General features: G+C 41.7%; 1 protein-coding gene across 1 annotated transcript in view; it reads right to left on the minus strand.

Moving 5' to 3' along the window:
• Positions 1 to 12,619, minus strand: part of CLASP1 (cytoplasmic linker associated protein 1) — a 241,921-nt gene that overhangs the window by 29,425 nt on the left and 199,877 nt on the right. The window contains exons 33-35 of the mRNA XM_021719081.1: positions 7,262 to 7,405; positions 6,402 to 6,508; positions 1,739 to 1,855 (exon numbers count right to left, since the gene is read on the minus strand). Coding sequence (XP_021574756.1) covers positions 1,739 to 1,855; positions 6,402 to 6,508; positions 7,262 to 7,405 — 368 coding nt within the window. The remainder of the gene's footprint in view (positions 1 to 1,738; positions 1,856 to 6,401; positions 6,509 to 7,261; positions 7,406 to 12,619) is intronic.

The following is a 12,619-nucleotide window of genomic DNA, read 5'->3' on the forward strand; positions in this document are numbered from 1 at the left end:
ACTGAAGTTTTTATCTGGAAGTTTTGGGGCTGCCTCACGATTTGCGGAGAAATGTCCCGAGTTGTGGTAAACAGGTGACTGACTGGTTCTTTCACCATGACAGTGAAACTGACCATGCCACGCTGAGTGTTCAGTGGGTTTTGACCAAAAACTTCATAATTCCTGTGCCTCACCCTCCCTATTTAACTGATCTCACCCTAAGTGACTTTGCTTTGTTTCCCTGGATGAAAAGAGTCCTCAAAGGGAAACGTTTTGCTGATGTGGAAAAAGTGAAACAAGAAATGGTAGAAGCACTAAAAAGCATCAAAATTGATGAGTTTATGAACTGTTCTGAGCAGTGGGAAAAGCATCTCTATAGGTGTATTACATCAAACGGAGAATACTTTGAAGGTGACGGAAGTTTTTAAACATGTAAGAATAAATACACAATTTTTTATAAATAAATTCTAGTTTTTTTGGGTCCTGTCTTATATCACTGTGTGCATATATGAAAGATGATTCCAGGAACGGAAGGTCCTTTGAAGGGGCAGTCCTGACAGCTGGCTGAGAGTAAAGCTTAATGTCCCTAAGGGCGCTCAGGTCAGTATATTGGGAGCACAGCTAACCTTCCAAAGATAAGTAGTGACATGCTTTGTTAACATTACAGACAGCAGCCATTTCCTTGTCTGCTTTCCCTAACCCTGTATGTCCTAACATTTATCCCAGTGCTCTCTTTATGCTTTAGAAGTTACTTTCAGATCTGCAAGAGCTTTAAAAGAAAGATGTTAAAATATCTAGCTGATTTGTTGACTAGTGTTTCACTACGTTGAGAAATATAAAAGCAGGAATGCAAACCCATACAAAAGCTATCCATGAAGCATTTCAAAAGTAACAAACTATTTCTTTTTTAACCCTTGTTCTATCACAGAGGATACAAACTCCTCTTACAAAGCACACTGACAGCTGGAAAGCCCCAAGCTCTAACAGGTTTCTAGGGAAAGGGTTCTCCGATCTTTGGACCTTATAAAAAGCACACGCAAGAGACCCTGACATAGACATCGCAGTACTATGTGGACCCTTCTTCATACCGCAGGTTTACCATCTGTCTCAACAAGTGAGGGGAGCCCATTCCTTCTTCTAGACTCATTGGCACATTCAACCAGTGTCCGAGAGCTTCACTTAGTGCCAACTGCAGGGGTTTGTGAGGTGACTGACACTCCTTTCTAGAGGTAGGGATGTGACAGTGTAAGATGTGACTGTGATTCCTCCTCTTGGGCTTCCTTTCCGGACTTGTGTGGCAGACTATCCTTACGTGACAATATACTAAGGAAGAAACCAGCCACATGGTCAACAGTATGGCTGACAGCAACATGTGCAGCTCCTTGTGACCTGAGAAGCACGCTAAGAAAACTGCTTACCCTCACTGCCCTGGCCTCACGGCACCTCCTGAGCTCCTTCTGGGAGCTGACCCCTGCCCTGAGCTGAAATGCCCACAATGAACCACAGAGAGATGGTGATGAGTATGGTCAGGTGACCAATGGGTCATCTGTGCCTGTGACATGGCAGGAGCCATACTTGTGAGTTCAGCAAAGATCATGCACCTGCTGACGCTTCTCACCAAGGCTCTTCTCTTGCGAGGCTCAGCCAAGGCAGAGACCAACCTGGAGGCAGCTGAGAGGCTATCCAAAAGACCTGAGACGACCTTGGAAATGCAATAATATTGTGACACCTCAGACAAGTGTAACAGGTAGTTTGTTACCTGGGAGAGTAAGAGCGCCTGAGAGTCTTGTGGGAGGGAGCGGTGGGAATGGAGTTGGGCTGAGAAAAGGGAGGTGGGTGCTTCGAGAGCCCATCGGCACTCCAACCCCATAACCGACTGCAGTGATCAGAAGAGGAAAATCAGAGAGAGAAACACAAAGGCAACGGGGAGGGGAGGAGAAAGGTACTATACTCTCAGTGGCTTAGAGTCTCCTCCTTCCTTGCAAAGTTCTGTCAAAATTAATCGAAGCAAAATTAGCACTTCATCATACAGAGAAAAAGAGTAAATTTTGTTTTACAATACGGTCCTCAATCAAATGGTTTTATTCATTCCCCTCCCAACCACAGGATGTGTTTACTATTTACAATCACACTGGCTTCCAAGCGTGTCCATATGTGAGACTGTGTGTATGGGTGAGGGTGTGTGTCTGCCTATATTGGGAAGGATACAGTAAGCACTGACACGTAAGAACACACGGATGTTCAGTTTCAGATAACTCATCAGTTATTTTAGAAAGCACTGAAGAAGGAATTATGAGACTCCAATGCAAACGGGAACCGGGGGATTCCATCAGGAAGATTCACAGACTGTGCTACTCTGACCAGGGCACCTGCAGTGTGGGACAGTGAGCTCTCTGAGGCTGGATCCACTAAAATGGAGTTCAGAAACTGCCAATATTAACTTCCTTCTGAAAGAACAGTAGTACCACTATGGGACTAGGGTGTTAAGTCTCAAATGGCCAGCTAGGAGTAAGGGAACTTGCTGGGCACAGTGGCTCACACCTATAACCCCAGCACTTTGGGAGGCCAAGGTGAGAGGATTGCCTGAGCCCACTGGTTTGAGATCAGCCTGGACAACTTGACGAGACCTCATCTCTACAATAAATCAACAAATTAGCCATGCGTGGTGGCACATGCCTGTAGTTCCAGCTTCTAGGAAGGCTGAGGCAGAAGGATCGCCTGAGCCCAGCAGGTCGAGGCTGCGGTAACCGAGAGTGTGCCACTGCACTCCAGTCTGGGTGACAAAGACTCCGACTCAAAAAAAAAAAAAAAGAAAAAAAGAGTAGGGGAACCAAAAAAAAAAAGGTCGAATTCCCATGCTCATATCACTTAGTGAGAATTGTAACTCGTCTGGCAACAAGGGTATCTGTCTGCACTTCACGAATGTCACTGGGTGACTTGGGCTTGCAGAGGCTTCACAGGAAAGTTCAAGCAACTGCTGTGATCCAAAAGGATGGAGGAGACAGACTGGGCAAGCGGGGAGCGGGGCAAGACCATGGGCGGGGTCTTGGCACCAGAGACAGGCACCTTACGGAGCAGCCCTGCCTACCGCCAGCAGTGCCCTCACAGCAGGAGCCCTGCACCCTCTCTTCCAGGGGCAGCCAGGGGCCCCATCCGACAAAGAAGTTAAGGCATGAAATGTGGGGTCCCTGTGCCACAGAGGCCTTCTCCAGGCCATACGCTGGCGTGGGGGTGGGGCATGACAGGAATACCGGCAATACCTCAGGTCTGGGTCTGCTGACCGGGGTGGGGGGGCAGGGTCTCCCCACTAATCTCCGTCTTGACTATACTGATAGTCTTGGTCCCCTGACCAGAGGAACGTTACGTAACCTCTACCTGAAGTTACTTCCTATTGCTAGGGGACACGGAGCCGATTTAGTCGTGTCATCCTGTTCTATTATATGTTTGCCAGGAACATACAGCAGACTGGAGCAAGGACCACCAGACACTATTTTTTCTTAGAGGAAATGGACTTCAATTTCTGAAGCCCTCTGCAACTCTGTTTTCAATTTACCATAAAATCACATCGGGTAAAATATGTGTTTAATAACGAAAGATCTTAGCTCATAAATCTCAAGCAAATATTACTTAGTATTAGTTGGTAATAGGCAGCAATTCTCTCACACAGAAATGATGGTTAATGGAATGTTTTACAAAAGTTTAACCAATTATCTATGGCATCTCTAATACTACTGGGTAGATAAAAATGATTTCTTCACTAGTAACATTTTTTTAATTGCTTGTTTTAGTTTTATTCATCATATTAGATTAGTTCTTTATTATCACAATGATCCAAGTATTGAACTTTTGGGCTATTAAAAAAAACAACAACAATCTAGTTCATTTCGTACTCAGCATTAGAATGACAACAATAATTGCTAATAGCTTGCCCCTTAAGAATAAAAAGCTAACACTGTATGGTTACGATCATTCAAAAGAACAGCAGGTCACAGAAAATCAATGTTTCAAGAGCACTGCTCAGAAAAACACCTGAGATTATATATTGAAGACTGTCTACCATCCCCTTAGAATGAGGTAGCTCAGTTGATTCTCCTATTTAGCACAAGAATCCGTTTCTTTTATACTTTTCCTGTTAGAAAGTATATAGCCTAATTGAATATTTCTAGTGACATGATGATGTGAGGTAGTTTTTCCCACTCCTGGACAGTTTTAATAGTGAGAAAAATTATTTTTCCGTGATCTCAAGTTGGCTAAAGTCATCTGGTTATTTATACACTAAATGAGATTTCTTTTCTAAAGAAATAGATTACATAAAAAATTCCCTAAAGAAGAATTGGACAAGAAAATATTTGTGCTACACTGGAACTTTTTAATACTAGAAATAAATATCTTCCTTTCTTCCATTGATCTTTAATCCTAAAAGTACAAATTAAGATGAGGCCAATTAAGAAAGAATGGTGACCTGGAAAAATAATATTTTTAATGACTTGAGGGTACATGAAGATTAATATCTACCTAGTTCTTAGCGCTGATGGCTTATGCTAGCAGCACCTACCAGTTGTTACCCAAAGAATGTGCCACCCTAAAAGAATGCTATAAATGAAAGCTAAGACATATAAACTGTGTATTATGGAGGAACAGATTTTTCAATTCATGCTGCAGGAATATCAATTACTTCTAGACAAAGGCAACAATTTACAGAGAGCTCAAGTTTTCCATAAAATTTTCCCCAGCAGGAAAGACTTTATGATTTTACTGTCACCACTGAACCCTGGCCATTTAAGACAAATCATATTCTTTGGATACCGCTGTTGGTGCTAAACAAACAAAAAAAAAGGTGGATGAGCCTCAGTCATATCTGGGTAAAGTCAGGTATATTTTCATTAGTTTCTGATCTCAACTGTCTAATTGTAATTGCCTCCTGAAACCATGACAACACACACCAAGTCTGAAAATATCCATTCTACTTCCTTCTACCTACCTAAAATACAGGGAGACATTTGGAGACGCAAACATAAGGCAATATAAATAGCAAGATACCTACCATAGGCACATAAAATACTCTTTCATCAAGAGAAAAATACAAATGTGTTATGTTCCAAAGTATGTGAAGGATAACTGGGGAACTAGAGAGAACTGCAGTGGTTAAGGAAGGATCATTTAAAAAATCTAAATTTAAAGGCAATTATTTTTTGATAGCTTTCTCTGAAAGAGGAAGCCTAAAGGGAAAAGTAGCACACTTGCAGTATTTTTGTTTCATTTTAAGATCTTGGTGTCAGCAACCCTCAGGACAAATGCCTTCTGGTTTACATCGTTAGTGATCCCAAAGATCTAGACTTCTCAGAGACAAACACAGCTGGTCCAGATGCTGGCTCCTTCCTAAAAATTCGGGTCTGTAGGGTCACGACTCTGAGTGGGGCCATGTGTGACTTCCAACCCATGTGAGGGCGTCTCTGAAGCCACCATGCAGATTTCTACAGGCTCTGATCAGATGGTGTAGTATTAACCAAAGATCCTCAAAGTGTTTTCTCTTGTTAAGTCACTGCCCTAACTTTCATAAGGCCAGTGTTTGTATGGTCCCAACAAAAGTCTGAAAATGCTGATCCTATTTTAGTTTCCACATTGTAAAACACAGGCCTACAGAGCAATATTCTGCTTCAAACTTGATAGCAACTATACCTAAAACGGCCACTTGGTTTGAAAGTTACCCAGACTCGGTGTGGACTGACTATAAAGTGTTTACTTACATGTCTAAATATTTTCAGGTTTTCCTATCAATTACAGAATTAGTAATGAGCTTCTACATGGATTCTAAGTAAAACAGTATTCAATGCAACTTTTCTTTCTTTCTTTTTTTTGAGTTGGAGTCTCACTCTGCCACCCAGGCTGGAAGGCAGTGGCATGCTCACGGCCACCGCAGTTTCGACCTGCTAAGCTTAGGTGATCCTTCTGCCTCAGCCTTCCAAGTAGCTGGAACTACAGAAACACGCCACCATGACCGGCTAATTTTTTTTTTTTTTTTTGGTTTATTGTAGAGATGAGGTCACGCCAAGTTACCCAGGCTGGTCTCGAACTCGCGGGCTCAGGCAATCCTCTCACCTCGGCCCTTCAAAGTGCTGGGATTACAGGCATGAACTACCACGCCTGGCCCTGCAACTTTTCACTTTAAAATCTATACGGTACTACAGAGTGTTCAGAGCTAGAAGAACCACAGAGAACATTCAGTACAGACCATTAACTTTACCATAGAAGTTAATGCCTTTGCCCAAGATTGCACAGTTACCATTTGAATGAGGACTAGAACCTATGGCTTCCTGATGCCTATACTCTTTTTGGTGTTAAGTTTATTCTAAAAATCTAGAAACAGGCTGCACAGATATTGAGGTACTTTAATTTCTTTACTTCTGTGGAAGTGACCTTACCTTGGAGACAGGCCCCCATGGGAACAGTTGGTAGGTGAGGTCAGAGGGCTGGTCCTGCTGCTGGTGTGTCGGGAGGGCGTCCGGCCAATCGTATTGCTTGGAGAGCCCTGGTGTAAAGGCAAAATAAACACCATTATGCAAGGGCCGTATATAGAATACAGTTCTAGGCTGGGTGCAGTGTCTCATGCAGATAATCCCAGAACTTTGGGAGGCTGAGGAAGGAGGACTGCTTGAGCCCAGGAGTTCGAGACCTCGCTTTGCAGCACAGCGAGGCTTCGACTCTACAAAATAATCTAAAAATCAGCCAGGCTTAGTGGTGCATGCCTGTAGTCCAGGATTGCATAAACCCAGGAGGTTGAGGCTGCCACTACACTCCAGCCTGGGCTACTTCTCCCTTGTTCTTCTGAACCCACATGTAAATAAGTGGGTTGAATGTGCTTAGAATAATTTTTTTCCAAGACCGATTTTAAATGCATGTAAATAAAAAATGGGTAACTGTTTATATAGGCATTACTGGAGTCATGGCCGAGTTGGCTGTGTTAGTGACGGACACAATTGAGCAATCAACAACTTTACAGTACTGAAAAATAAGACTGACTCAATGAATGACTACAATTGATGACCTAGTAAAAACATAACTGACTGAACAACCTAACCTAAGGAAAAGGTCATACTTAAACACCGGTTCCACTCATTCACTGGGGATAAGGCAGGATCAGTCATGGCCTCCACCTTTGGGACACCCACATCTACCAAGAGACAACTTGGAAGCTGGCGATTCTATCAGGGCAGATTCTAGAGAGGGGAGATGCAGAGGTCACAGTCAGCACACAGGCACCAGTTGCAACCAAAGCCCTTACCACACTGGTGTTACTGGAATTCTTGAGGTGGTTATGCAGGAGTTTGGTGGCACCATCCTGGAATGTTTTTGGCAAGGCACCAAGTAACATGGTAAATTCAGGAGTATTCAATTCAAACAGAGAGATTAGCACAATTTGTGCTGCCTAGAAAAAGAAACCACGATTAATTTACATAAATGCACATAGCATGTCTTAGTCAAAATAGTCATTAAAATTGTTTTTAAAAACACTTCAAGTAAGTAAAATAAATCATTACTCAGAGGGTATTTCAGGCGTAAGACACAAAGCTAAAAAAGATCTGGAGAAAATAATGTCAATCATAAGTAGTCTGACTTCAGTCTGGAAAACAAGCCCTGGCTTCATTTTTGTGCTCTGGCCTTAGGGTTCCACAGCAATAGATTCCTAGAACTCTTCCTCTGTTGTCTGGCACTAGGAAAGAAGCTGATATATAGGTAAATAAAACAATTAAAATACTTAAGACCGTTCCCACTCTAATAAGTCAGAATGGGACTGGGCTCCCAATGCACCCTGGAAAAAATGCATTTCTAAACAAGCTGCCGCTGGGCTATCTTGAGAAACCACTTTGCCTCAACTTCACTGCTCTTGACCAAGAAATGCTAGAAAAAGATGGTGTCACTACCTCTAAAAAAACTCCTACTTTTACACCCACGAATTGAGGAGAGAGACTTTGGGAAGCAAATCAGACTCCGAAAAGGGATGAATGGAACGCTTGCTCTTGTGCCTTTTGGAAGGCGTCCTACTTCCCTTCATAACTGAGTTCACTACAGCAGGACTGCTTGTATGGCTGCAGCAGCAAGCAGGGAAAGCAATACATCAAGAGTGGCCAAGTGAGACTCGGCCTGTCTAGTGCATGACATGCTTTCGATGGTATCGGTTTAGCAGCAGGCAATCTGAGCTTCACAGACAGCACCGAGGAATTCGTTCCAAGAGTTTTCGTTTACAAAAGCTAAGCCAAAAAATTTTAGTCAATACTAATTGTCATTTCTTCTTAATTTCTAAGGGGCAAGAGAAAATTAATTATTAAAACTGTTTCTGTATATACAATCATTTCTTTTTCACTTTTACTAAAAGCACAAATTCTTTCCAAAGGCTATAATTTTTAGGACTGCGGTAATTATTCACAGTATTTTTTCCATGATACAGAATATTACATAAAAATGTGCTTGTTGAGAAATCCTTTGAACATAAACATTACAAAATATTTAAATGCTTTTACAATGTTAGCATTAATTCTAGATCCAGTGTGGATAAAACTACTATTCTGTGCATAGAAAAGAGAAAACAATCCAGAGATCCAAATGTATTTAAGCAAAAAATAAGAACTATGAATTTAAAAGTATCAGTAGAATAATGTTCTCTATAGAACCAAAAATCACTTTAAAAAAATTTTTTTGAGTTGGAGTCTCACTCTGTCACTCAGCCTGGAGTGCAGTGGCATGCTCATGGTCACTGCAGCCTTGAACTGCTGAGCTCAGGTGATCCCTCCGCCTCAGCCTTCCAAGCAGTTGAAACTACAGGTACGTGCCACCACGCCCCGCTAATTTTCTGATTTATTGTAGAGATGAGGTCTTGCCAAGTTGTCCAGGATAGTCTTGAACCCATGGGATCAGGCAATCCTCTCACCTCGGCCTCCCAAAGGGCTGGGATTATAGGCGTGAGCCACTGTGCCCAGTCAAAAATCATTTTTTAACACTTCAAAATCATTCATTAAGCATAGCATTGGGCAGAAGCACATTATTTCTTTGCCTTGATCTCCAAGTATAGTCATTAATAGCTTTTTGACTCAAATTAAATCACAAAGGCTAGATACCTTTTATAGCATGGGCAAAAAGCAGTATTATTGATTGTATTGAAATTCCTATATTTCATTATTGAGAATTTTTAATAAACCATTATCTGAAAGAACCTATTTCATCACCCATTTAATGTACTGTTAACGTGATTTGTGTATTTGTATAACAGAACAATTACCAAAAATCATGCAAAGTAACTTATGCATTTAAAGAAACATTTCATTAAGATGTTAGGGGAAAAAAAAAACACATGCAAACAAACTGTACTACAAAAAGAAAAAAAGAAGATCGGAGTAAATTTAGCAGGAAAAACACAAAAATGTAACCAATTTAATTAAAAAGTATAGGCACTTAGATTTCTGCTGACTGAAAATGACATCTGAAAGTTATAAAATCTATCATTAGGTCAGGTGTGGTGGCTCATGCCTGTAATCCCAGCACTTTGGGGGGCTAGGGTGGGAGGACTGCCTAAGCCCAAGAGCTCGAGACCAGCATGGGCAATATAGGGAAACCTTATCTCTACACAAAATAAATAAAATTAGCTGGCTTGGTGGTGTGTGCTTGTAGATCTAGCTACTTGGGAAGCTGAGGTGGGAGGAACATTTGAGTCCAGGAATCCGAGGCTGCGGTGAGTTGTGATCGTGCCACTGCACTCCAGTCCAGGTGACAGAGTGAGACGCCAACTCAAAAAACCAACAAACAAATACAATGTATCACTATGTTCTTGAATAGTATATTTTTATGTGAAATGAGCCACTGTATTTAGGAGACTATATTTCTTTCCCGAATATTTTATCTAATGTCACAAATTAATTTGAGGTTTTTCAAGAAGCAAATTATAAACTTTATAGCTTAAAGTGGCTTCCAAAGTAAAATCTTTTTTTAATGAGATCAAATTTCTAGAAATGGGTAGAAACTATTATTTGAGTGTGCAAAAAAATTTTTTTAAGAGATGGAGTCTTACTATGCTACCCAGGCTGGAGTGCATCGGCTATTCACAAGCTGTAGTGTACTGCAGGCTCTTAACTCCTGGGCTCCAGCGATCCTCCAGCCTCAGCCTCTCAAGTAGTTGGGACTACAGGCTCATGTGCCCAGTCTAGTATCTTTCCAGCCTCAGTCTCTCAAGTAGTTGGGACTACAGGCTCATGTGCCCAGTCTAGTATCTTTCCTTGTCATTCCATTAAAATATGCTGCCGGGCTCAGTGGCTCAGCCTGTAATCCCACCACCTTGGGAGGCCGAGGTGAGTGGATTGCCTGAGTCTGTAGGTTTGAAACCAGCCCAGGCAACTTGGCGAGACCTAGCTTCTACAATAAAAAAATTTTTTTAAATTAGCCAGGTGTGGTAGCACATGCCTATAGTTCTGGCTACTTAGAAGGCTAAGGTGGAAGGATCGCTGGAATCCAGCAAGTTGATGCTGGGGTGGCCGTGAGCATGTCACTGCACTCCAGCCTGGGCGATGAAGTGAGACTCCAAGTCAAAACAAAAAAAGAAAAAGAAAAGAAAAAAAATGCTAGCTGTCTACACTCAACATGGATGTTCCACTGGTAAGGTAGTTAGTTATAAAACACACCACAACACAAATGCTAACAGAGGTGTGTGCACACACACATGCTCACATAGTATTATATTAATTTTAGGGTTCTTCAAAACCCTCCCAGTGTCTTCACAGGGGTAGCTGGTATTAATAATCTAAGATGCAAACAGTGAAGTATATTGCTTGAAATTAGTACACAGTTTTCAATCTACCTGTTTACAACTTTCTTCCAAGTTTCCTTCTCCAGGCCCAGAGCAGGTTGAAGCTGACCTAGTGGGAAAATCCTCGCCTACTCGACTACGCTGAAGTGAGGACTGGCAAACAGGAAAGGTGGGAGGATTGAATCAGAGAGAAGCAGCAAGTGCCTAACCGTGGCTACTTGTTAGATATAAATATATCTGGCATCTTATATAAAGTCAGGGAGCTGCATATAATCAAAAGTTAGCAAGAGTAAGAACAGTAACAGTAGCTGCCAGTTTTAGCCCTCAGTTACTGGCTAGGTCCTGGAAGCAGTAGTCTTCACATGATAAAATGGAAGATCAGAGGTGAAATGAGACATGAAAGGAATTCACAGTCACTGTTAAGCTGAGAGTTCGTTATTTGATGGTGAAACCTTTAACTTCTACATTAGGCCATGCTGCCTCCGTCATCACAGATTTTTTTTAAAAAACCAGTTAGAAATCTCACCTTTTCAAGGCTGTTTATATACTTCTGCTCCAGCCAATAGCATCTTTCTAGGTTTCTTTGCTATGTTTCTTTTCCCACATTTCTCAAAGCAATGTTTGGGGGCTAACTTTTATTTTATTTGACAAAGAGAATCACACACGATAAGCGAACATACACACATTCTGAATCTCAAAATTTAAATATGCAACTAAAATTCCACTGCCATTACCACATCCTCCTCTCTTTTTTTGAGTCAGAGTCTCACTCTGTCACCCAGGCTGGAGCGCAATGGTACACTCATGACTACCGCAGCCTCAACCTGCAGGGCTTAGGCGATCCTTCCGGCTCAGCCTTACAAGTAGCTGGAACCACAGGCACACACTACTAATTTTCTGACTTATTGTTGAGACAAGGTCTCGCCAAGTTGCCCAGGCTGGTCTTGAACCCCCGGGCCCAGGCAATGCTCCCACCTCCATCTCACAAAGTGCTGGGATTACAGGTGTGAGCCACCATGTCTAACACACCACATTCCCTTTGGTTGAGCATACAGCTTCCTAAATGCTGGAAAAAATTGGGTACTCAGTTCATTCCATAAACAGTAACAGCAAAAACAACTCCCAAACAACAACAGCAAGAGCCGAAATAGCAAGTGAAACAATATTTATCTATGCTTTTATAGACTTGAATGAAATTTAATCCTCCTAAGTAGTGCCTGAGGCAAGTTTTTATTTACTTGTTTGCTTGTTTATTTAAGAGATGGGGTCTCTCTCTGTAGGCCGAAACCGTCCTCCTACTGCAGTCACCTGGGTATCTGAAACTATAGGCACACACCATCATGCTCAGCTCATGGCAAGTATTATTATTCCCATTTCACAGATAATAAAAGGAACTCAGAGATTAAATTACTTACTCCCACCTTAACAAGTGGCAGAGGAAGAAGTCAAATGGAGGTCAAACTCTAGAATCCACTTTCTACTAAAAATATATTCTGTTACCCTATGCCAACACATTGCATTAACAAAGATTTAGTGTATTCCTGTAGTTTTGTCAACACAATACCAGTCAGAGCTCCCACACTTAGAAAATGGAAAAGGTTACTTCTGAAATAAAGCAGGCCCCCTACAGATTGAATGGGGCTTTGCTATCTTGTCCAAACCAGTCACAGTCTGGTAAGCACACTTTACTTGTAATTGGTTTATGTTTTGGTTTTGAAAACATCTTAAGTGTTTAAGTACCCCTTCCCTCTAAAATGTGAAATAGCCCAAAACACTGGGCTACGAAGGGAAACATGGTATTAAAAATGTCAAAGTTTGCCACTTTTATGAAAACAATTAAAAATAAAA

The sequence above is a fragment of the Carlito syrichta genome, unplaced genomic scaffold (genome assembly GCF_000164805.1).
Source record: "Carlito syrichta isolate Samal-C Ts95f unplaced genomic scaffold, Tarsius_syrichta-2.0.1 Scaffold314115, whole genome shotgun sequence".
Taxonomy (NCBI): domain Eukaryota; kingdom Metazoa; phylum Chordata; class Mammalia; order Primates; family Tarsiidae; genus Carlito; species Carlito syrichta.